This window comes from Aphelocoma coerulescens, chromosome 2 (assembly GCF_041296385.1).
Source record: "Aphelocoma coerulescens isolate FSJ_1873_10779 chromosome 2, UR_Acoe_1.0, whole genome shotgun sequence".
NCBI classification, from domain to species: Eukaryota; Metazoa; Chordata; class Aves; order Passeriformes; family Corvidae; genus Aphelocoma; species Aphelocoma coerulescens.
Genome location: NC_091015.1, coordinates 132345122 through 132370190, shown reverse-complemented (window position 1 = coordinate 132370190; position 25069 = coordinate 132345122). Strand labels below are relative to the sequence as shown.

At 39.7% G+C, this 25069-nt stretch overlaps 2 protein-coding genes across 7 annotated transcripts in view; one reads left to right on the top strand and one right to left on the bottom strand.

The window, feature by feature from the left end:
• MTFR1 (mitochondrial fission regulator 1) overlaps positions 1–10938 on the bottom strand; it is a 44006-nt gene extending 33068 nt beyond the window's left edge. For 2 of the 5 annotated variants that reach the window (XM_069004866.1, XM_069004867.1), the window contains exons 1-2: positions 4436–4578; positions 1049–1147 (exon numbers count right to left, since the gene is read on the bottom strand). In XM_069004866.1, coding sequence (XP_068860967.1) covers positions 1049–1147; positions 4436–4501 — 165 coding nt within the window. In that variant the 5' untranslated portion in view covers positions 4502–4578. Of the gene's footprint in view, positions 1–1048; positions 1148–4435; positions 4579–10837 lie in introns of those variants that run through there. The other 3 variants (XM_069004871.1, XM_069004870.1, XM_069004868.1) reach the window with 3 other exon arrangements.
• A 1422-nt stretch (positions 10939–12360) lies between these two features.
• Positions 12361–25069, top strand: part of ARMC1 (armadillo repeat containing 1) — a 33650-nt gene continuing 20941 nt past the window's right edge. The window contains exons 1-3 of one of the 2 annotated variants that reach the window (XM_069004858.1): positions 12361–12509; positions 14989–15189; positions 19292–19383. In XM_069004858.1, the coding sequence (XP_068860959.1) occupies positions 14998–15189; positions 19292–19383 (284 nt within the window). In that variant the 5' untranslated portion in view covers positions 12361–12509; positions 14989–14997. Of the gene's footprint in view, positions 12510–14985; positions 15190–19291; positions 19384–25069 lie in introns of both variants that reach the window. The other variant, XM_069004860.1, reaches the window with a different exon arrangement.

The window sequence follows — 25069 nt, the reverse complement described above, 5'->3', positions numbered from 1 at the left end:
TTTCCCTGTATGGCCTGTACAGTATAGAAAATCAGACACACAGGAGGGCTTCACTACCTTTTAAATCTGAAGCACAGGGAGCCTTATTGCTGGTAAAAAACCTAATTATATACTCAAAAGTTTAAATCCAGCATGTCATTTGTTGTCCTCACCTGCACAAAACCCCACATCCCTTTATTTTTTTTTCAGCAAGCCACTAGAAATGTTGCCCCCAGGTTTCTCAATGTAATTTTTTGAGAGGCAAAATGATAGCATGGCTTTTACTATCATACCAACAAGGCTTCTATGGTAACCTGAATGATCTGGTTTTGCTACTGTAATTTCAAGTCTAAATATTGTTCATAAATTTCATTTGTGACAAAGAAATAAATTTAAACATTGAAACATCTAGCAGTGTGGAAATTACTTTATCTTAGTGTGGCAGCTGATTCCCTCATTCATCTTTACACTCTCCGCCCTTGCTCAGCCCACGAAACATTCCTCTCTCAGCTTGAATTTCAAACACTAAATTTCTCCAATTCTATACCCACCCCCTACCTCTAACACCAGAGTTGAAGAGATTATGTGTAATAGCTTCCGCTTTCCCATCTGTTCTTGAAAGACTCATTACAGAAAGCACGGATTTTCTCTGCCTTAAGCTTTTACACTTGCTCTTTACCCTACCCTTTCACCTACACAGTGCTAGTCTTGTATTTTAAACAAAAGCTAACAGTGTACTTATGTTATCTTGTTACTAATTTTTTGATTTCTGATAAAGTTGTTTATTTTCCCAAGTATTTTTAACACTTCATCTTTAAATGCCTCTTAAGCCTAGCTTATAAGTACTGTTTATAGAAATAAGTTTCAATCATTTTTCTCTTTTACGAATATATTTTTTTTCAACTTTCTTATTTGGAAAAAAATCTGAACTGGAAGCAGAAAGAACTTCAGTAGGCTAATTCTCCTATGTCTAGTTTATCATATTCTACTTTTACAAACCTTCTAGTCATGAGCAAATCTCTTCATCAGTATAGTGAAACACAGACTCTAAACTGTTGAGAACACCTACCTGAAAGTGAACTCTTGGACACTGTATAAGAGAGAGGTTAGTACCAATTTTTCTTACAATACTTCGAGATGAACCATAAGGCTTGCTTGACCAAAGCACCTGGATGGGAAGAATAAAGAAGCCAGCTGTTAGGGAACTGATTTTTGAATCATACTGTAATAGTTCTCCCTTATCTTCCACACTATGCTTGTGCTAAATGTATTTAGTCATTCCTTTCATGCTATAGTATGATATAATGTTTATACACTGAGTTCTGTCTCAGTGAACTCCTTACACTCCACACACAAACTGGTGCAAATACATTATACACCATCATTACAATATAGCTAGGGCTGCTTAAGGTCAAGACAGCCTTTGCATTAAATCTAAATTCAAAGCAATAGATCAGGTAATGCAGAAGACTTCGGGAGCTGAAAGTATCTTCAAAAACACAATATTCCAATTTTCAAGATAATAAAGAACCTACTTTCAGTCAACCACCTCTTTTTACGGGGTTTCAAGAAAAGCCACTCCATCTTTAAAAACCCATAAAGTTATATAATTCTTCATTTCTCAAAATATCTTTTTTCTTTTTTAATTAAGAGCTAAGAACTCTTCTAACACAGGAATAGTGTCTACCATTCTTAATAGAAATAAGTATCAGCTACAATAAATATGAAAATGTAATTGTGAAATTAAAGAGCAAAGGAAAGTAAAAAAGAGAAAATAAGAGGAAATTTTTGTAAGAAAGGAACTTTGTCCCCTGCCCCAAAAAATAGATTCACCTAGCGGAAACTCCCCACAGCACCTCAACACACCAGGTTTCATTAGAACTGTTTCTACTGCAATTTAGATTTCCTCTGTGCTGTTTCAACAGGGATTCGATTTATGCTGGTTTTTGTTGTATTTAATATTTACCACAGCCTTATGAAATTAAATAAAATGGGAGTTTAATCCTAGGAGCAAACTACAAAATGAGCCAGAACAGAAGAAAAAGCCCCAGAAAGAAGTAGGAAAGATTTCAGCACAGGCAAAGGCAACAAAAACAATGCAAACAAGAAAAAGAATAATGAGAAGACTCTAACATAGGGTACATTGTTAGTAAACAATTAGAACATTGTATGGTAATTTCAAAAACTTGAACAATGTTTAATTATGGCTGTAAATATGAATTTACTAGTCAGACCTTAGTTTTTAAAAGATCATAGTTTCAAGCAAACTTGACATCCTGTTAGAAGTTTGCCCAACAAAGAAAACAGAAAAAATCCAGGCTATTCTGGATTGGCAATGGCAATATAGCCTGTATGATGACTGTAGTGGTGCTGTGGGAGTTTCATAACACACAGCTGAATATTTTGATATACTAAGCAAAGATCACTACTCTTAGATGTTGAAGATTCTATTAAAAAGAAAAGTTTATGTTCCATGGTATTGACCCCCAGATTATTTCACAAACTTCACACAAATATTTTGCCTATTTCTAGTTTCTATCCTTCTTTCCTCTGGTTTTACTGGAATGTAAAAATTTTGACTAAATAAATGTGCACTGCACATATGCTATGCTACATCCTCACATCAGAGCTGCAACTTTGCCATGAATCCACCCATATCTATTTTTTTTTCCATTCTGTAAAAAACACATTCTCTTGCTTAATACACTGCTAAATTTAACACAAATTTTTCAATGCAGAGTAGTCTATTGATGCTGCATTTTGGTTGCCCCAACAAAAACCTCACGTTTGTGCCTATCACCTTACTGTTTGTTTACATGTCTAAGCAAACAGCAGGTAGATCAGTGGCCTTCAAGAAAAAGTCACAGACAAACAGCACTACAGTAATACAGTCTCATTATTCACAATTTATTCTGATGTTTAAAGCAAACTGCTGGCAAGAGACTCAAAGTGATGGGGCATTGAAACAAATAATACCAGTCAAAGGAAGGCTTAATTAGTTGCAGAAGTATTTCCACAGCAGCAAGAGAGTCTAGACTACACACTCTATTACCAACATAAGTGCAATGCATTTTAAACAAGCACCAAAACTTGTTTAGATATTGCTCAGACCACAGACAAGTTGTTGACTAGCACTCAAAAATATTTGGTTTCCAAATGCCCTTGGGGCTCTTCAACAACAGTGGCTTGGTGCACCAAAACTCTGACTGACTCAGTTTTGGTAATACAAGATGTGCCAGGACATTATTTCAGAAAACTGCACGCAAACTGTGCCACAAGGGATGCAAGTAAAGTCAGTTCCCCGCTCAGCTGAGCTGAGGTCTCAGCACTGCTCTAACCAAGTTCATACAACTTCTTGTTGACTTGAAGCACTGGCTGAGCAAGTCTGCAAAATGTTACTCAGTCATACACTTCTATTGCATCAGTGTTTTGGTGTTGTCCAGAACAGCTGACACTTGGAAATGTAACTGCATTATCACAAGCTTGATACAAGTAGAGAATGGGAAGAAACAGATTAAAAACTTGTTCCTCCTCCTATTTAGGCTGAAATTGCTGAATTACCATAGTATTATAATGCAACATATTCTTGTACTTTGAATTTTCAAAGTTACATGAAATCTCAGCTCAAAATTCAAATAAAATCCTAAAATACAGATTCTTGTCAATTTTAATTTACACTGTAGAAACAATTTGCTCTCCATAGATTCCCAAGACTGATAAAAGGTTCTACCACAATAATACTAATTAAATAGTGCACATAGCTGTTAAGGATTTTCCCATTCTTAAAACACTAAAATATTTCATTTAATATTTCAAATTACAGGGATTACTGCACTGAGGTTAACATTTGTACTCAAAATAGCTTCCTAAAGGTCCCAGTGACAAGCAGTTGATATGCAGCAGCTCTCTGCCTCTCTCTGCTAAGCATTCAAAGAAAACTCTCTATACAGACTCCTCCAAGAGGAGAGCTATGCAGGCCTATTCCTCTGTTTACCCAGTAAGAACACAGCTGTATTGCTCTCATGCACTGTAACACCTCCAGAAGAGGTAACTATAGCACAGAAGAGGTCAATATAGCACAGTTATAATAATCTCAATTTCATGGGATTTTTTATGTCTCCAAGGTAAAACAAGAAATAAGATTATTTTTTAACACTGCTAAAAATGAGATGAAATTCTCCTTCAGCTTCAAAACACACATGGAAGTGCAGCATGAAAAGCAGTGTTTACAAAATAAACAGTTTATTAGAGCCAGGAGGAACTGCATAGTACTTTTAACACATTTATTACTCAGTATTTCAGTGTCCAAGTCATAAACTTGACTTTTCAGCAATGCAGAATCATCCCAGTATCGAGTATACTTCAAGTGCTCTGCAAGATAAGCACAAACTAAAATACATGAAGTGCTTTCTATACCTTGTTTTCTGAAAACATAAAGGAAGTTTGAAACACTTACTGATTCCATGTTCAATCCAATTTGTTCAAAAGCCATCCTAATTAAGCGCTTCAGCCAGCAAATCATCTGGACTGGAAAAGGCCTTTCCGGAATTGGATTTAAGCCTTCCAAACCTACAAGGCTGCCAAGGTTCCATAGTAGATCTGAAATGAGACACATAAGAATTTTAAATACATGTTGTGGAACATGTACAGAAGTAAACTGCTACATTCCTAACAAAACAAGCTTTAGATACAAGACAGATGACAACTATACCTCATGCTGCAAAGCAAAGGCGTTCAGGGGGCATGTCATTAATACAGGTAACAAAGACTCTGCAGTAGTGTCATTTTTATAGTATCACAGGATGGTTTGAGTTGGAAAGGACCCGAAAAATCATCCAGTTCCAACTTTCTTGCCATGGGTAGGGACACCTTCCATAGATCAGGCTGCAGAGGGCCCCATCCAGCCTGGCCATGAAAACTCCCAGGAATGGGGCATCCACAATTTTTTTGGGCAACCTGTTTCAGTACATCAGCACCCTCATGGTGGTACATACCAACCCAAACCTATCCTCTCTCAGTTTAAAGCCATTGCCCTTTGTCCTGTCACTACATGCCCTTGTAAAAAGTCCCTCTCCAGCTCTCTTGTAGACTCCTTCAGGTACTGGAAAGAAATCCAAGCCATTGTAAAGTTAACAATTAAAAAGTTGGGGAAAAGACTGCTCACTTGAGCTTGGATAGATGATGGCATTCAACAACTCTAAGTGAGCATCAAGCCCTATGGAATGCCTGCAGATGGGGATTAGCACTAAGATTGAAGTGCCATACTCATATCTAAAACTCCTTTCTGTGCAGGAACAGACTGCTGAAAGCTGATCACCTCTCTTGATTCACATTCTCTGACAGCTTTGTTGTTCCTTCCTTTTTCCTACCACCAAGGAGAGAAAGGAAACATGGAAAATGACTAAGGCAGGAAAATGACAGGAAAAACTGTAGGTGTAGGACATAAAAATATTCAAGCAGTTTACAAAATTAGACAGATTTCAAATTTAGTCTGTTTATATACACTTCCAGTCACTTAAATCAAGATGGTTTTCTTGCTCCTCTAGTGAAAATAGAAGTTTTTCTTTAACTGTGTTCTACACCAGTCGTAACTTGGACACCGCTGAGAAGTGTATGCCAGCAAAACCAGGAAAGGAAGCCACAGATTAAGGTTTACATTTGTTTTGTGTATTAGGCTGGAAACAACGCTCCGTTGATCCACCCTGAGGAATGCATTTGTAGTATGAACAAGAGTGTTGCCGAAGCCAGTCTATATACAAACAGGGACAACTAAAGCAATGTAGCAGCAAAGTTTCAAAGTCAGGAGATGGAAAAGCTATGCTGTTTGGAAGTGCCCACAAGCCCTACAGTTAAACCATCATTGTTTCCATTACAAACTTTTTTCAACAGTTTACAGTTCCTTAGTAATAACATACTTCTTGTGGAAACTTGGCAGAAACAGTACAATTCTACAGTTATCTTTTTTTAGACAGGCTTTAAGAAAAAAGTTGATATTCGTTTCTCATCATCACAGGATTTTCTTTTGTTTGTGACTAAACTCGGAAGAAACTATTAATCTACACCACGAGATCACAATGGAAACTGCAACTGTTATAAGAAAAACAATAGGGAAGAATAATGGGGTAGCTATCAAACAGCCATAAATACAAGCTACAGTCATTCATAATAAAGAAATAAGTCATGGACTTCTTTATGGAATGATGGAGAAGGCTATTAGGGAAGCATTACCATCTACTTGATCTATTATTCCTTTAGGCATCTGCTATTCTTCCCTTACACAACCTATTGTACAGACTGTATGGATCTTGGATCTTATTGCACCTGCTGTGTTCTTAAAACAGGAAGAACACAAGTCCTTCTACATGCCCCACATTGGATTTGGCATCATATCTGTCACTGCAGACCTGCAGTGACATAAAAGAGAGAGGAATGCTCCTTTAAAAGGGGAAACCTGTTCCAAAGGTGCGATTACATGTGATACACTCCACCTCATTCCAAAGTCCAGACTTGTTCAACAAGCAGTGTGGAAATCAAAGGAAGAAAAATGAAAGCTGTATCAAGACAAATTCAAACAAAAGAGAAAAAAGGTAGAGTACCGCTGAGCAACTGCAAAGACAGGGCTGGCTGAGAAAGGCAAGTGATAGGACTAAAAGGAATGACTGTATCCTGATACATTGGTCTTTCAGCCAGCTCCTAAGTTTGAAAGTCATCAGTCATGTTTTCCTTCAGGCAGAGAAGAAAATGTATGATTTTGTTTCTGATCAACTGAGAGGCCTACATCTTCAAAAACAGAGACAATTTGGACAGAAGTGAAAAGTGAATGTTAGAACTTCCTATGAGAAAATCAGAGCAGGTCCAGAAAGCTTCCATGAATTTAGGAAACATAAAGGCAAACAGGTAAAAGAACAATACAAAAACTCACAAGATAACCAATTAAAGGCACAAAACTAGATGTAGAGAAAAAGTAGCATAATACAAGGATGACAGAATAGTATAGATATGAAGTAGTAAGCTAAAAAAGGCAAGGTACAAAACAGGTTCCATCTTACAGGCATAAAAAAGTCCTACACATATTAGCAGTAAGAGACAAGAGAGACACCATGATGTAACAGGAGAGGAAAGAAAGCAATGAGTGATATGGATAATCTGTATGTATTCAGTGTTTTCACCTGACAATGGTAGATAAGACAGACAGGTGCTAGAATGGATTACAGTCAATGCTGAAAAGTTATAAGCATCCAGGACAACAGTACCTAGTGAATTTCACCTTGCAAAGTTCAGAACTTGTCAAGGCAATTTCTGAAATATTGGTAATTCACTTCAGAGACTTTTTAAATGGGATTCAAAAGACCCAAGAATAAAAGAAGGAGCATGATGATACAAAGCATTAGGAATAGTCCAAAACAAGTATCCTGCCCTAGAACATTAAGGTAATCTTTTATAATTCCAGGTTCCAAGACTTTGATGGCTGAACATAAAAGAGAATTCATTCAACAGAACAACTACTTCAGTAAAATGAATATTTATAGTTCACTTTGTAAGTCATTGTTTCCTCTGCAGCCTAAATACTTAAAGTACCTGAGACTGGGGTCATTAACACCTTGCTCTTGTCAATGACCTGTCTGCTTTTGCAGAAGAAATGACTGAAATCAATCTGTAAGAGTGCAGAGGACCACTCTGTTCCGGGTTCAGTTTCCTTAGTTTGTGGCACTAAGGAAAACCACCATGTTTGAACAACCTCCAGCTAACCTGTTATCTAAAACACAAATGCTTCTAAGCATATCAGATTGATATTTTTATACGATTATAAGCTTTACAGAATTATCTCCAGGCAAACTTCACACTTATTTCTTTCAGACTATATTGCATTATACCTTTCTTCACAGAACTCAGCTATTTCACAACTGGTTTATGTGCCAAGAACAGACAAGGTTCATTCCAAAAGAAACTGCTGGACAGCAAGAATGAAAGCATTAGCAAATTCTTCTCTCATGCTCCATATACATGCCAGTTTCAGAAGCAGGAGTTAAATGTTTATTTCTTTTAGTAAACAGAATAATACCTCTTCTAAAATATTGATCTTTGTGGTATTTATCCTCTGTCTTCTTGGTGCTACCTACAGTAAATATAGTTTAATTCCCCAAACATTTCCACAGCTTTATTTCTACAATGAAGAGCCCTCAGTTATAGTAATATTGCCATAAAAATGGTCCTTCTGCTCTGCCTCAGCAAAACTATTACAAGGATAAGCAGCAGTCATAGACAAGATTACCAAGAGCAGTATTATAATGAATTACACTTCACTGCATAAAGCATGAAGGGATTGGAATTTCACAGGTTCATTTCAACGAAACCCAGAAATTAGCAATGCTGAAGAACTTTCTTACTGATATGGAAATATAGAGGAATTCCTTGGTTTAGAAATGAGGAGATCTACGTTTCCAAGCCCCCTTGAGCTTGTTTGCCCCTACTTTTCCCAACCACTTTTGCACGCTCCATCCAATACTCTCCTATCAAATATCAAGTCTACAAAGCTGAGAGATAACATTACTTATAAATGACAAAAAGTTCATTAAATAAATATAAAAGCTCTGGAGTCTGTACACATAAGGCATAATACGCAGTAAATATGAACAGGAGCCCTTTGCCAGGCTTTCTAGTGAGTCCTACACATGAAAGATTAAAAGAAAGAGAAATCAGATGCAACTGCTTTCAAATTGAAATTCCTCTGTGTGTTTTTTCCAGTGTTGTATTTATCCAAGTCCTTTTCAAAGCATGAATTCTTGATCTTTAAAGGAAATTTGATATTCATACTTTTCTTACTGAAGTAGGGTTCTCTCATTCACTTAAGACCCATACAAACACAAAAGAGAACGACTTAATGGGATTGATGGAGCAGATTAACCTTAACAAAGAATAAACAAAGGCACGAAATCTGAAAAATGAAAGGCTCAGTCTCTAAATTAAAAAGGCATGGCATTAAGAAGTATAAAATTTTCTAGGAAGCATTGAGTTCAAAGGAATACCAACCACATTAAAAAATCAAACACAGAAAGACCAGGCTCCTCCTTATTTTAGCAAGAAGTAGGGCAAGCATATCTCCTCAGTCTTTTAGACTGACACAAGACCAAAGTTCATCTAATAAAATTACATCCACAAGGAAACATTATTAAAAAAGTAATAAAGGAAGATAAAGCCAAAAAAACCTATTATCACAACACCCAAATGGGCAGCAAGAATATTCTGACAGAGGACCAGACTGTTCCAAACTGACACAGACCAGCTCTAAGTAAAGTAAGTATGCATTTGGCAGAGCTCACATAGCCAGCAACAGAGGTCTGGTTTTTGGTGTGGAAGCTACAAATAATGAAGCACCCCAGTACTTACAGAAAGTACTTACTGTTCGGAAAGATGTGAAGAGAGAGATAAAAGTCAGTGAATACTACAGGGACAATCTAAGCTAGTACTGGTATGAAACTTAAAGCAGGAATTGAAAATCATACATACTTGCAACAGAAGTTGCTAAAGCTTTCTTGAAAATATAGCTCCATCATATTTACCTGAACATGCAAAACCCTATTAATCAGATTTCATTCATGTTATCCTGTCTTGCCAACTAAGGGCAGAGAAAATAAAAAAACCCATGTTTCAGCACTAGTTTAATCAAAAGCCTTTGCTCAGCAATGATTATACCTGCACAGTGCACTATGATACCAACTGAGAGGTAAGTGAAACCCTTCAACACCTATAAACCACAAGGTATTATATGATACAGACACAACCAAACATCTACACTTCCCTGCCAGACAGACAGACCTCTCCACCAGCTGCTGTGAATGCCAGTCTTTCTGCTACAGCTTTGAGAGACAACAGCAGCGAAGTCTCATTAACAAAAGGGTGTGTTTGTCTGAAAAAGCATTTAAAATGTCCAATATTCCCCCCAGATATCTCTCTGTAAAAATGTCGAGTTCCTACACACAGCAATCGTATTTTAGCTCGCGACCCCTACGAAGCGCATTATTTGGATTCAGCAACAACTAACCAGAACTTCTAGAGCTGATGTGCAGATAACTCAGCTGCCTCATTTTTATCACCTAGGTAAAAGTCAGCGGGGATCAGAAGACATAATTCCTATTCATTTAATCTTTGTAAGTCTTGCCTTCACAAGAGCTGCAGAGCATCTGAGGACAGCACGTTAATATTAATGAAGTACTACTGACGCTGCCAGGCAGAGATCAATGCACTACGATTGATTTCAGCATTCAAACTCTACTCACCCTCAATATTTGGAATTTCAACAGATCGTTAAACAAAATGAAAACATGCACCCAGCAAGTTATTTATTTATGATCACTACAGAAGAACCTGAGCACGGCAGCAGGATCGCTAAAGGTGCACAAACGTAAGCTTACAGAAAACAGAGAAATAAAAGCACCATGCTCCTTAAAGCTCATTTTTCCTCTTATACGCCAACTCTGTATTTTAAAGCCTCCTTAAAAACTTCCCTCAAACTCCTCCATATTATCTCCAGATGATCTTTTATTTACACTATTTCCCGTGACCTGTCACCCTCCCATCACAGCAGTTCGCCTCCAGGAACAACAGCTTCGGCTCAGCACCCCGAGGCGCTTCCACAGTCCTGCCCGGCACCTGCCCTGCCCGGACAGGCCCGGGAAAGGAGACGGCCCTGCCAGGGGAGAGCGGGGCCGCCCCGAGCGGCCTGCTTTCAGCCAAGCTTCCCCTCCCGCATCGCCCCCAGCCCGGCATCGGTCGCACCAAGAGGGGCTGCCCAGACGGAAAGGGCTGCCCAGGGGGAAGGGGAGCACCGCGAGCCGCCGCCGCCCTCGCCTCGCCTCACCCACCGCCACGGCCGCCGCGCTGCCTCACCCTCTGCTCGCGCGGCCGCTCGCGACCCTGCTCCGACAGCCAATCCGCGGCCGGCTCGGCGCCGCCCGGGCCAATCGCAGGCGCGGCGGCGGGCGCGGGAGGCGGGACACGGCGCGCGCTGCGGGGGTGAGGCGCTACCCGGCAGGCGCCGAGCCGGCAGCGGGAGGGGGAGCCGCCCCGCCCCCTCGCGTGGTCACCTGACCTGTACCCTCCAATAGGGGCGGGACCCCGGGAGCGCTGCCGGGGGTGCGGAGTTTCGGTCCCGGTGCCGCGGGCACGTGGGGGTCGGTCTCATGGGCCGGGCAGCTAGCGAGCAGGACGAGGGACACAGCCTCAAACTGTGCCAGGGGAGGCTCAGGTTGAACATCAGGAGGAATTTGTTCACAAAAAGGGTGATGAAACGTTGGAATGGGCTGCCCAGGGAGGTGGTGGAGTCACCATCCTTGGAGGTGTTTCAGAAAGACTGGATGTGGCACTCATTGCCGTGGTCTAGTTGACACGGTGGTGTTCGGTCACAGGCTGGACTCCATGATCTCAGCGGTCGTTTCCAGCCCCACTGATTCCGTGATTCTGAGGCGGTGGGGAACGGCAGCGGCCCTCCTTTGTCACTGCCGAGCCAGCGCTGCCGTGTCCGCCTGGAGCAGCGCCCGAGCGGTGGCTGGGGGGCTGTCCCTAGGATCTGCAGTCCCAGCGGTGGCTGCTGGCGCTGCCCGGCGGCTGCTGGCGGCCTGCGGCTCCCTGGGGTGCGACTGTCGGCTGCGGCACCGCCGGTGGCTCCTTGGGTGGTGTCGGCTGTATCCCGTTAAAACGTTGTGGAAAGGACGGCCAGGACGGCTGTGGGAACCGGGCGGGAAGTCGGGATCGCTGTGGGGCAGAGGGGGCTGCGGGAAAGAGGGGAACTCGGGGAGAGTTTCTTCGTCCTGAATTGATTTAAGGTTTACTTAGCGGGTGGTTTTAGCTTTAGAAACTTCACTAAAAACTTTACTCAAGCATTTCAAAATAGGGTGCGAGGGTGACGTGGAGTGGAGGAACAAGGAAGCGGAAAACCTTTGCGACTTGGAGGGTATGGGGACCCAAACCATTCTAAAGGATCAAGATGTTGAACCTGGTGCTGTTAGAGGTTTTTTTCAGCCTTGGTCCTATATTGAACCAAATTTAATTGTCGGTGTCTCATGGGGTGGGGAATACCCACTTCGGGTTCCAAACGAGGGGATAGCCGCTCTCTGTCCATGCAGCATCAGGTGTGGTTCACACTACAGTGTTTTACAGTACACGCTACACTTTCAGTAAATTCAATTTCTGGCGGTAACCGTCTTTGGAGAAAAAAAAAAAAAAATCCAAACCAAATGGAGCTGCGCGGGGCGGTGTGTTTCTGGACTACAGCCCTCGGACTACACCTCCCAGCCTGTACCGCGCCCCCCCCAGGAACAAAGCACTCCGCGGTTGGCGGAGAGTCACGCTCGGCAGGCGCCAATCGCGCTGCGCGGTGTTGCGCGGTGCCGGGTCAGAGCGGGCTCCGGTGGGTGGTGCGGCCGCGCTCGTCCTGGTGCTCCCCCCGCCGCTCTCCGCAGGCCGCGCCGCCCCGCGGGACATGGGGGCGCGGGGCTGAGCTGCTAGCCCGCCCGGGGACGGCTTCTGCGACGGTACGGCTCCGCCGGGGAGGGGAACAGGCCGCGCCGGGAAGGGCCGGGAAGAGGCGGCGTGTGCGGCCCGAGATCCCCTATGCTTTCCACATATATCCCGGAGCTCACGTTGCCCGGTGGCTGCGGGGCTGAGTCTCCGCCGACCACGGGGCCTGGAAGCTGAGTCCCGGGGCCTGGTCCCAGCCGGGCTGAGGCCTCGGCCGCCTGGGGAGGGCTGGTAGCGGGGCTGTGGAGGTTCCTCTCCAGGGCCGTCCCGACGAGGGCACAGAGCGGAGGGGGAGAGCGGCAGAGAGCTAGAGCTGCGGTGCCTGAGTCAGGCTGTGATCTCAAAGCTACGAAGTGGAGACAGGAACAGGCACCTGGCTCGCTGCTCTGCCAGATTCCTGTATGCTAGATAACTTGCTATAAATTTTTAGACCACCTAATGTTTTTAATTAAAAAACTCCGGGAGGAGGGCAGGGGCACGAGTTTTGATGGAAGTCGTTGTTGCAGGTCATGGAGAGGGGTGAGGATTTCAGGGGTCCATGGAGCTGAGGTTTAGGAGAGGTGGAGAAAGGTCTGGGGATAACACAGAATCACGTAATGGTTTGGGTTGGAAGGGGCCTTAAAGAGCATCTGGTTCCAGCCCCTCTCCTCTGGTCAGGGACACCTTCCACTGGACCAGGTTGCTCAGAGCTCCATCCAACCTGGCCTTGAACACTTCTAGGAATGGGGCATCCACAGCTTCTCTGGGTGACCTGTTCCAGTGCATCACCACCCTTACAGCAATTTCTTCCAATATCTAATCCAAACCTACCCCCTTTCAGGTTAAAGGCATTACCCCTTGTCCTGTCACTATATGCCTTTGTAAAATGTCCCTCTCCATCTTTTTTGTAGCTCCTTTCAGATGAGCGTGGCCTAATGGAATAGGAGAGGGTAGAACAACTTGATTTTGTGGGGAGTGGTTTCAGAGGATTAGAAGGAAAAAGGCAAAAGGTGATCAGGATGGAGAGAGTTGTAGGAATGATATGGTGCTTGGGACACAGACCTGGAAGTCAGAGACTGATTGGCATCAGTTCCACACCTGACTTGATTTTTAAGTTTTGAATAAGTTCCTTTGTGTACTATGGAAAATAGTTAATAACACTCAACAGAGTTGCTTTGGGTTTGTTTGTTTGGTGGCTTTGTTTGCTGAGGTTTGTGGGTTTTTTTGGTTTGTTTAGAGTTTTTGCCTTTGGCAACACAACCTTGTATTGGTTGAGCTGCTGTATCTCCCAGTTGATATCTTTTTGATTTCTGGTAGTCAACAAAAATAGTCTGGCCAATAATCTTTGGCCTTGTACTTTTCATTCTAGCACTCTCTTTCCTGAAGTAGGAAGCACTGACTTAGAGGTTTACAGCATTTTCTCTGTGAAAATGTCAGAAATTATCATAATCCAAATGCATGTTTCTGGTTCATTGTTTTTGACGATTTATGTTCCTCAGAGGCCGACCTTCAGTGAGGAAAAATTATGTAATGTTGGCAAATGATATTAAAAGAATGTGATCACTTAAAAAACTTATTTGGGGGAAAATGAGTGATTTAACAAATTAACAATAGGTATTCACTCCCACTTTTGTGCCTTAAATCACTTGGCTGAGTTGGTACTGGCAACAACCAGGACTACAGTTAGCATTTAGTAGTTTCAGAGGCACAAAGAAACTATTTTTTTTGCGCCAAGATTTTAGCATTTCCTCTGAGCAAACCTATGCTTTTGTTTCCTGTTAAGTAGTTATTATTAAACAACTCTGAAATCTGATATTCTCAAGCTGACACTTGTCTCCTTTGAAATTGATCTGGTGGCTTGGACTTTGACTGGAGCAAGGCGTGACCTGCTTGCCCTCTTTTTATCGAGGGATACTCATGAAAAGGAGGAAAAACAACTCAAACCCAGCCTCTGAAGCCCATTCTGCCTTTGAATGTATGGCTTTACACTAGTTGTTTGATATATAGATGAAGAATAAAGCTTAATTGTTTGCTGTTCTTGATGCACTGTTAATATTTTGTTGACTTTCGTGGTTCATTTTTCTGTAAATTTTTGATTGCCAAAGCTACTCTGAAAATACTTTGATTTTACATGTTTACATAGAGGTATGTTTATAGACTTCTAGGGTGCCTTGTGAGAAAACTGGATTTATTGGAAACATTTGTCACTAGTGTAAGGAAAAAAAGCCAACACACAATACTCCCATAAAGATTGACTGGTCTGAAATGACATATAAAACAAATAAAATCCTAATAACCAAATATACCTGTTGTCTGCATAGGAAGTTTAGATTTCCAGTTTATAAATTTCAAGACCTGCATCCTTACCAATTCCATCCACCTTCCATGAATTCTAGTCCTTGGGTTTTTTATATCATTTTGTTTAGAACAAATCAGTGCCTTTGTGCTTTTTCTTGTCTATGTTTTAATTGATGATAAATGTTATGGTAGTAGTAATACATTTTTTTTCAGCAGGTATTTTGTATGAATGGTGCAGAAAAGATGAATTCTGCTATGAGTGAGGAGCCTGATGCACTATCTGTGGTTAACCAACTCCGAGATCTAGCAGCTGATCCATTGAACAGACGGGCCATTGTTCAGGATCAAGGATGCCTGCCAGGTCTTATTCTGTTTTTGGACCATCCCAACCCTCCAGTTGTTCATTCAGCTTTACTAGTAAGTATTCTGGAGATAAATTTCTGTGTTGGTAGGGCATTTTTAAACTTTGTTAAATAAGTTGTTTAAATAAGTTTACAAACAAAGCTGTTTAAACAAGTCAAAGTGTGAAAAATTATGCCTGGTTTTATATTGTGTTGATAGTCATTACATGTGTTTTTTTAAAAACCATGTATTTAAAAAATGACACATTGTTCCAGGGGATTTTTTAAAGATATTAATTTACTTTGCATTTTTTCCCTAATACAGCTATGTCACTTTTTGTGTGGAGGGAGGTAAGGACCCTTAAATGTCTTTCTTAAGATGAGGTCATAGAGCTTGGTAAATGTGGATAGTGATTTGATACTCATAAAAACAAAATCCAATCATAGGATAATTAAGTTAGAAACAACCTCCCGAGGTGATGTAGTCCAATCCCATGCCCAAAATTAGGTGCACTCATATCACAGTTCATGGTTGATTGTGTCCACTTCATCTTAAGCACCTTGAAGGATGGAGATTCCATAACCTCTCTGGCATGCTGTTCCAGTGTTTGACCACCCTCATGGTATTAAAAACAAACAAAACCCTCTCAAAACCAAAAGAACCAACCAACCCAAAATCCATCAATATCTAACAGAACTTGTTTCAGCTTTTGCCCATTTCTTCTCATTCTAAATCATAAATGCTGAAGTCCTGATTTCTTATCCTCAATTGTAGTATTAGCTTAAAAAATGTATTTCTTGCTTAGAAATGGGAGAAATGAAAGTCAGAATTTAGTAATTTCAGGAGTTGAATTAGACTTCTAAGATTTTAATTTACTGAAATTTATGTGGTGCTCTTTTTTTCAATTATGTCATTATTGAATTGTAAAGAATGTGAAAGAACAAAGAGCTCTGGCTTTTACATGAAAGTTGTACATTATTCTTTATATCACTGGGACCTCTCTGTACCATAGTTCTTTTTTTTTTCATTTGTGTTGCTTTCATAGTGGATGTTGGTGGACTTCTTGAAATGACTTTAGTGACTGTGATTTCTTCTGGGTTAGGGGAAGGAGGTCCCATAAACCAGGAAACCTGTGTCTTGCTAATTTTCTTTTAGGTTAGCTTTGCCATAGCATTTGGCAGACTATCATTTTCTTCAGTGGGAGAACTTAGAGTTGAGTTTATTGTTCTTGGGAGTGTGTTGCATTGGTTTTCTTCCCAGTGTGGTTTCCGTAGGCTGTGATCTTAACAGAAGATCTTGTCTGGATGTCCCACTGTCTTTTTCCTTCCTTTATCATGTTGGACTTTGTATTCTCACTGCCTGCATGAGATTCAGAAATCAGTCTCTCATCATGTTACAAAAATTAGTTCTACATAAAAGGACTGGCTTTGTCAAGAGTGATGAGGACTAATTCAGTTTGCAGTGTGGTTCCACAGCCCCTGATAGTACTCAAGTTGTGTTGAAAGGAAATCTCCTTGGGTGAGGATGGGAGGCAGATGGGTTGTTCTGTGTAGTGATAACCTAACAGTTAAGAATGGATTAAGAATCAGCATTTAGAGGAGACCAGGATGTGGCTGCAATGAGAAATGGATCAGTTTACTGTGAAAACATGTTCTGGTCTTGAACTGCTTAGGTTCTGAAGGTTTAAATATCTTTGCTGACAACTTTTTAGACTTCATGTTTTGTATTTTTCCATTCTGAAAAGTCTTTTTGTTTTTGTAGTCATCCTGTTGGTCAAAAAGTGCTTCCATTTGAATGGGGATCATTAAACGTAATGATCTGCCATTACATGTATACCTAATAAAGGAGTGTGCAGCACTGACTTTAAATTTCTTCTCGTACTACTCAGTGGTTCCTGTATTTGAAACTGTAATGATCTGTATGAATCGTAATAGTTCCATATTTAAATTTTTTGATGTGTTGTAGAACTTCTCAGGGAGGGTGTTTTTCTCCACATGTGCAGTTTCAGCTCAGTCATTTTTTTGTATCTGATGAAGAAGTGATATATATTTTATATATATTTTTAGTTTTCTCTAGTCTTGATTTCAGGAATTCTTTATGATACTCTTCAAATGCTAAAAGTTTTGAATGATTTAAATTAAAAAAATTAGAAGTAATGCAGGCAATACTACTTTTTTTTTCCCCCTCTTGAATTTGGACTAAAATTTCATAGAATAGAACCCTGAAGTTAAGGAACTACTTCAAAATTTCACATAAAACCCATCAAAGATATCTTTTTATTAAGATTGGCAACAGTGTATTTTATATTAAAGTATGAAGGTAGTCCTCTTGATTATGATGATCTTACTTGTGAGCCTTAAAGCTAACATAGATAAGTGTTTAGCTGAACAGAAGCTGAGCCAAAGTTCATAAAAATAACCTTTCCTATGCTTTCAGTATACTGGATTTAATAGGTGTAAATTATCTCACTTTACTGAAGGTTCAGACCTTTGTATCTCCCATGAGAGGCAGGAGGAATGGGAACTTCCTGGTGTTGAAGAGTTGGGTCAATTAAGTTGGTCTCATGACTTCAGTCTTATTTTGGTGAAAGTTTCAGTTGTGTGGTAAGAGTAGGTAACAAATAGAGACTGCCTGAGTTGTGACTCAAAAAATGAGCTGTTAAGAGAATAAGTTTTTCTTTACCCAGCTGAGTTGCACCCTTACTGAATTGCCAGAACAGAGAGTAATAAAAATGAGAAACTTGTTACACCGGCAAGGATACATTTCGTAGCATGCAAGGTAGTTGAGAGCTATCATTCAGGTGTTTCCTCATAGTTGAAAAGTAAGATAATAAATGGATGTACAACATTTATAAGCTGCAACTGTTGATACTGGCCCACATCAGGAAATAACAAAAACCACATCTAAAGTTCTTATCATGCCACACAGCAGCCAGAGTTGAAAGGCAATAAAATGGTCTTGTGAATTTTACCTAAAATGTGCTGAAGATGACTTGGAAAAAACAAACCCCGAAGATTAGTCCTCTGTTTCTGAAGGGATTAAGGAGCATGTTATTTTTAAAGCAGTTACGGAGCAGTGTAACTGTTACATGACTATACGAAACCTTGTGTCACAAACCCCATTTTATAAATCATTGCATTTGTGTATTGCAGGATTTTTCAAGTGCAGTTCTTGTACCTACATCAGTAAAACACCTTTGGAGTCTCCTTCTATGAAAACTTTCTCAGCACAAACAAAATGTCTCATGGAAAGGAGGACTGACATTTTGATTGGAAGAATGTTATGTTAGGAGGATCATATGAATATACAGTTACTGACTGGGGTCAACAGTGTAAAATTGTGCAAGGAATCTACCTTGAAAGTCAAGTAAACAAAACTTTGGGCAACAAATAAGTATAAATCCCCAATTTAGGTCAGAGTAAGCTAAGAAGCTTGCTGTTGCTTGTATTCTTATTTCTGCATGGAATGATGAAATTGCAATTAGTCTTCAAAAGCTTATATGTGTACTAGACCTCTTTCTGTGGACAGTAGGAACTTGGTGGTGGTGAGGTTTCTAGTACTGGAGAAGTCCACAGAATTGATGGAAATCATTCTGGAAGTATCATGTGTAAAAATTACTTTAGATCTCAGGTCACATAAATGTTTATTGGAAGGGACTTCTGGAAGTCATTCACTTCAGTCTCCTGTTTGAATTGGGACTGTCACCAGCACTCAATCAGGTCAGTTGTAGCTTTGTCTCGTTCATTCTGCAGTTCCACTAGGTCATCTGTTCCAGTGTTGTACTACCTTCAGAGGAAAAAAGCTTTTTTAATACCTGATTTGAACACAAGCTACAGTTTGTTGCTGCTCCCCTTTGTCTGCTGCTGTAGAGGAAAGTTGGGCTTTACCATCTTTATAAAGGCTTCTTGCATAGCTGTAGACAGCTGTTAGATTGTCCCTTAGGCTCTCAGCTGGTATAAGCAAGCCCAGTCTCTCAACCTTTTCTCATAGCTTAGATATTCTGTGTTTTCTGTGTATTTGTAAGAATGAAATAATTTTTTGATGTTCATAGTAGGTGATAATTCTTTCTCTTCCTACTAGAACTGCCTCTGTGACTGTTTTGCAGATGTGCACTGGCAGAAATGAATGATAACATACTGGCTGTATTGCTGATCTGCTGTGGTTCTCTTTCTTTTAGGCTCTCCGATATTTGGCTGAGTGTCGTGTCAACAGAGAAAAGATGAAAAGTGAATTGGGTATGATGCTCAGCTTACAGAATGTAATACAAAAGTAAGTTTACAATGGGCTGTTGGATACAAACAGTGTAAACATATCATTGTGATACAAAGTAAAATTTTGACTGAATTTGTATGCTGAGTTTCTAATATTTCTTTGTTGCAATCATGTGGCTGCAAGCAATTAATGATTTTTATTTTATACTATTTCAAAATAGTCAGACCATAGCCTACAAGAAATATTAAAACCTACAAGAAATACTAAAGCCTACAAGAAATACTAATTTGCAGGTCATTTGCCAAACAAGAAGTTTTCTTTGCCTTGTTACAAGATAACAAATTTTGTCCCTTTCCTTTAGGTTCTCTTAAAAATCCTTCTCATCATTGTGTAAGGTTGCCTTGCAGTAGTGCATTTAAAGAAATTTCTTGGCATCTGCTACATTTATTCTTTGAATCCCACCTTTGGGTAGGGAATTTGTTTCAATGTACTTTTAGAATAAGTGTCTGTAGTTCTGTGTTGAGAAAACATCTTGCAGATGGAGTAGAAATTAATGAGGTTTGTAGTGGTCTCTGATATCTTTGTACAATGTGTCAAATGGACTACGTCTCTTAAAATTTGTGGTTGTTGGATTTTGGCAGGATTTCTAACTGTTGAGTCTTGAATACTGGAAGATGTCTGTGTACATGCACACTGGAGATGATGCACATGTGCACTTAATCAATAGAAATTGATGGGATGAACTAAGGTGAATCACTATTCAAAAAAAAACCAAACAGCCTCCTTCAAAGATTAGTCTGTCATAGCAAAAATTAACTTGCCATCAAACTGTCTGAAGGTGGTTAGTTTACACACAGTTTGTTAGTGCTCTGTTGGAGCTCTGGACTTTGCAGATGTGAGGAGCCTGTTCCATGGGGGAGGAGAAAAGTCATGTTGTTGCATTGAGATGTCTCAGATGATAAAACACAAGTGAAATTGTATATTAAATATTCAAGTAGAAAGGCTTTGAATTTTTTAGTATGTTAGTTGAACCTCTGTCACTTGTGCTGTAGACTTACAAGTTTCTTTTAGAAAAAACCCAAGGCCAGACTTTGCTAGTTCCTTCATCCCACAGCCCTGCCAGTTCCTGGCAGTGTGTCTTATCATCATGGAATATGATGGACCTTAAGGAATGGACCTTAAGGATCATCTAGTCCCTACCTACTAGACCAGGTGGCTCAAGGCCTTATCCAGCCTGACTTTGAACACTTCCAGGATTGGGGCACCCATGACCTCCCTGGGCAACCTGTTCCTGTGCCTAACCACCCTCACATAAAGAATTTCTCCCTAATATCTAACCTCTTTCAATTTGAACCCACTGCTCCTTGTCCTATTGCTACAGCTCCTGATGAAGAGTCCCTTTCTGGCTTCCCTGTAGGGCCCTTCAGATACCGAAGGGTTTGCATTGAGGCCTCCATGCAACCTTCTCCAGGCTGAACAGCCCCAACTTTCTCAGCCTGTCTGTGTAAGGGAGCTGCTCCAGTCCTCTTACCGACTTTGTGGCTCTCCTCTGGACTTGCACCAACATTTCTGTGTTCTTCTTATGTTGGGGGCACTGGAACTGTGCTCAGCAGTTCAGGTGGGGTCTCACAAGAGCAGAGTAAGAGGGGGAGAATCACCTCCTTTGACCTGCTGGCCATTCTCCTTTTGATGCTGCCCATGGTCAGGGTTAGTACTGGATATTACAGGATTGTTGTTGTATTTCCCTCTGTCTGACACTACTTGCCTGTACGTGTGAACCTGAAGGAGGGGAAATTATGGTCTGTGCTCGAGTTCTGTGTGATCTAGGAAATATTACTACTGTTTACCTTTAAGTACTTCATTAACTGTGCTGAAGCTAAAGATGATTATGTATTGGCATGGAATTCAGCACTATGCCTGAATATCATCTTGTGGTTCATCAGTTACACAAAACACAAAGATTTAAAACATGTCTTAAAAAGAAAAATGAATGAAATTACTAAAATTCAGAAGAGGTGTCAATTTTTAAAAAATAATGAAATAATTATAACCTTTAAAATGATAGGTGTTCTAATATGATGTAGAGGGAGAAAAATGGAATTAAGTTTTAAAATGTTCACCTTTTCTAAGGACAGGCATAATTAAGTAAAATATACAGAAGTCTTTGCTTGCTACTTTTATAATAACAATAAGACCTGAAACACTTAGGTAATTACAGAAGCATGTATTTCAAAATAACTCACTTTTAGTATAGATAACATGTCTATTTAGAGTGCAGAGAGATCCTGAAGAAGTTGTTGAGAGGGGACTGGTAGTTCATTATCAGTCTCTGTAGCTTGCAAATATTGCTTGGGAAACATTAAAGAATTTTATGAAAATCTCTTCAACAACGTTTTTTTGTAGGTTTCAATTTCAAGGGCCAAAAGAGCAAAGTTCAGATATGTGCAGAAAATGAGAGATAAGTCAATGAAAACTGGAAATCTTGTAGGTGTTTCTTTTTTTTCTTTTTCTAGAAAGCTCTTTGGCAACAATAAGAACATACGTTTGATTTGTATGCTTGTAACATTTGGAAAGTGTGATATCATGAAAATTTAAATACATAGCATCTTCAGCCACAAGACTTTGTCATGTGCTTGTCAGGATTTTAGGTTTTAATGTTGACAGGAAATGCTGAAGTTAAGTTTTGTACTGCCTGCATAAATATGGAGAAAGATGGTAGAAAAGTGCTGAGAAGATAAATGTAGACTTTTTTTTTATCACAAAACCCAATGGTTTTGGACTGTGGGTTTTTTTGTTAGAAAGTCTGTAGGGCAGAAAACAAGGTCTCCTAGTGTCTTTGATTTGCTTTACAAAATGCAGATTCTAGCTTTTAATTGATTTCAGTTTACCAGAAGATATTGTAGTCTGTTGAACTGAAATGAAATGTTTATAGATGCTTTGGTCTAAACGACTTCATGCTCTCTGTTCTGTGTACTTTCCAGAATCTGTGTATTTAACTCATTGCTCTACCTAAAATACTTTTTTATTATTTTCAGAATTTAATTTGGGATTCATTTTGTTTTTGGTAACGTGTTACAAAAATGCAAACAAATCATACAAAAAAAGATAGGAACTTCTGTCAGAATTCTGCTTTTCCAGTTACTGTTTCTTTCTTTCAAGCGAGACAGAACCCAGCACCTTCTGGACCAGAAGTTGTAGTCGCTGGCTTTTTGCTCCTGACAGATGAGGCACATCCTGTCATCTGAGTAGTTCTTTTTCACTAAGAATTTTTCAACTCTCACTGTCCACTTCATTTTCTTACTTAACTAAGTAACATTGAGTGGCTTTCCCTCTTCAGTACTGCTTTATAACAAATGGTATTCTGCTGCTGATAAAGCTGCAGTATGTCTTCTGAAGCAACGAAATGGAGCACAGGCAAATCACAAACTGAATATTTGTCATATTTCAAATGTAAGTTTATGTTCAGCAGTGCTGAACTGATACTGTGCTAGGAAGCTGAGGTTTTTTAGAATTCCATTTCTCTTTTGCTTTCAGTTATGCAAATCCTGAAATTGGAGGGCTTTTTCTCATCATGTGTATTTTTATAAGCCTTGGAAGTCTCTCTGTTAGAGACCTCAAGTTCACATATGGAATTTCTTCTCATAACGTATGTGCAGCTAACAAGTGTAACACATCTTTAAATGGTCAATGCCATCAACTGGAAAGTAGTTGGAATTGGTTTTCTACTGAGGACTTCTTGTAGTAGTACATGGGAGCCTCAGACACAAGCCCCAACCCTTTTGTTGCAAGTAATACACAACCAATGGAAAAAGAATATACCACTTACTAAAACTCAGTATCATGATGGTAAAGTACTGTTTCCTTCATGAAGACTGCTGAGGATGAGAGTTGAAATTGAGTGCCACCTGTTTATCCAATCATAGAATGGTCTGGGTTGGTAGGGACCTTACAGAGCATCTACTTCCAACCCCACTACTCTGGGCAGGGACACCTTCCACTAGACCAGGTTGCTCAGAGCACTTCTAGGGATGGGGCATCCACAGCTTCTATGGGCAACCTGCTCCAGTGCCTCACCACCCTCACAGTAAAGAATTTCTCCTGTGCTAGGGACCTCAATGATAAGCAGTAAATTGCACTGCATCATGAAGAATGGGTAGGAAATGTTTGAGACATCTGAGTTTGACAGTTCTTTGAGGTACTTTCATGTCTCCTTCCATGGCTTATTGGTCCTTTAGTATTATCTGATCAACTTTTTGGTATTTTGCTTATTATAAGTGTCAAAGCTCAGTTATGAAAATCATGTTGCTGCTCAAAACTGATGTCTGGCTGACTCCTCTGTTCATACTAAACTTAAGGAACAAAGGATAGATTTCAGGTTCACTGTGACTGATTTTCAAGGTGTATGAACACTAGATTTTGCTAACAGAAGAGTAACAAATTTTAAATGTAGATCCTGGAAGTTAGAGGTTCTTGGGAGAAGTATGGAATGTCAGTTCTGAGGAGTACAGAATAAAAATTGGAAGGCAGCGAGATGTTTTTATGTTTAGGATTTTTTTTTTCTGACTGAACTTGATTTGGAACACATGACTTTCTAAGCTTCTCCATGTGAAAGGCTTTATATACCTTCACATTTTCTAGGACATATGAAAAGCTGTTTCAACTTTCATGAAATACTTCAAAACATTTTTCAAGTATAAGAAAATCTGGTTCCCTGTTCTTTACTTGCTGCTTTTTTCATTAGCAAGGAAGATTTTTTTTTTCTTATGTTCATCTACATCTGCTTATTTTTAAGTGAAACTTGATGCATTTTTCCATGTTATAAGCTAGGAGTAAGCAACTATGCTGGAGAGGTATCAGACCTTTAAAATCTCTACCTGCAGGTTTTTCTAAACTTCTCTGTTTTTTTTAATGGCTGATACTACAAAGATGTTACACTCCCTTGTCATGTGTATGTGGAGAAGTGTTTGCATAAATAGGTAAAAAAGAGAGGAGAGATTGAAGCTCTTTGGATACTGGTGTTTCGTTGTGTTCCAGGAGTCATCAGTAGTTATTTAATACTGAAAACTGGTTTAGTTGCTGGCTTTATGAATTGTATAGAGGACTTAATGGGTCCATATGGACTTTCTAAAATGTTATTAGCAGCTTCTAGAATTAAAATTAATTAGGATTTACTGCCTACAAGGAAATACACTAATTTGTGTTCAGAGTGAAAGTGTCTTTTGATGGACAATAAAGGTCAAAGTTCATAATTTTTCATAATCTTTATGAGCAGCATAATGGTACTGTTTCAATGTAACTAGTATGTATTTAAAAAAAAACACTGATGAAGAGTCAATATACTAAATAGCTCTTATTATGGAACGGCAAATTACTGAGAGTAAAATTCCAATTACTTAGCTAAAAGAGCTTTTCAAGATAGCCTTCCTTTGCCAGGTTGTCAGATTTAACAAGCTGAACTAAATCCAGTGCATTAATCAGCTCTTCCAATTTATTACTTGCCTAAGAAGATTAGGGCAATTAATATGTGTTTAATTAGAGTCCATTGCAGATCTGGTAAAATACATGCAGTCTATAATTGCTGACTTCTTACTCAATTCTAATTTTTGGTAGTCTTAATTACCTGCACTTTTTGAAAATTTAATTATTGTCGAAACCAGCAAAGTTTAAATTTATGATGTCTGACCAAAAAAAAAAAAAAAAGCAAAATCCAAGTATTTCAGATCGTATTTGTTGAAATTAAAAT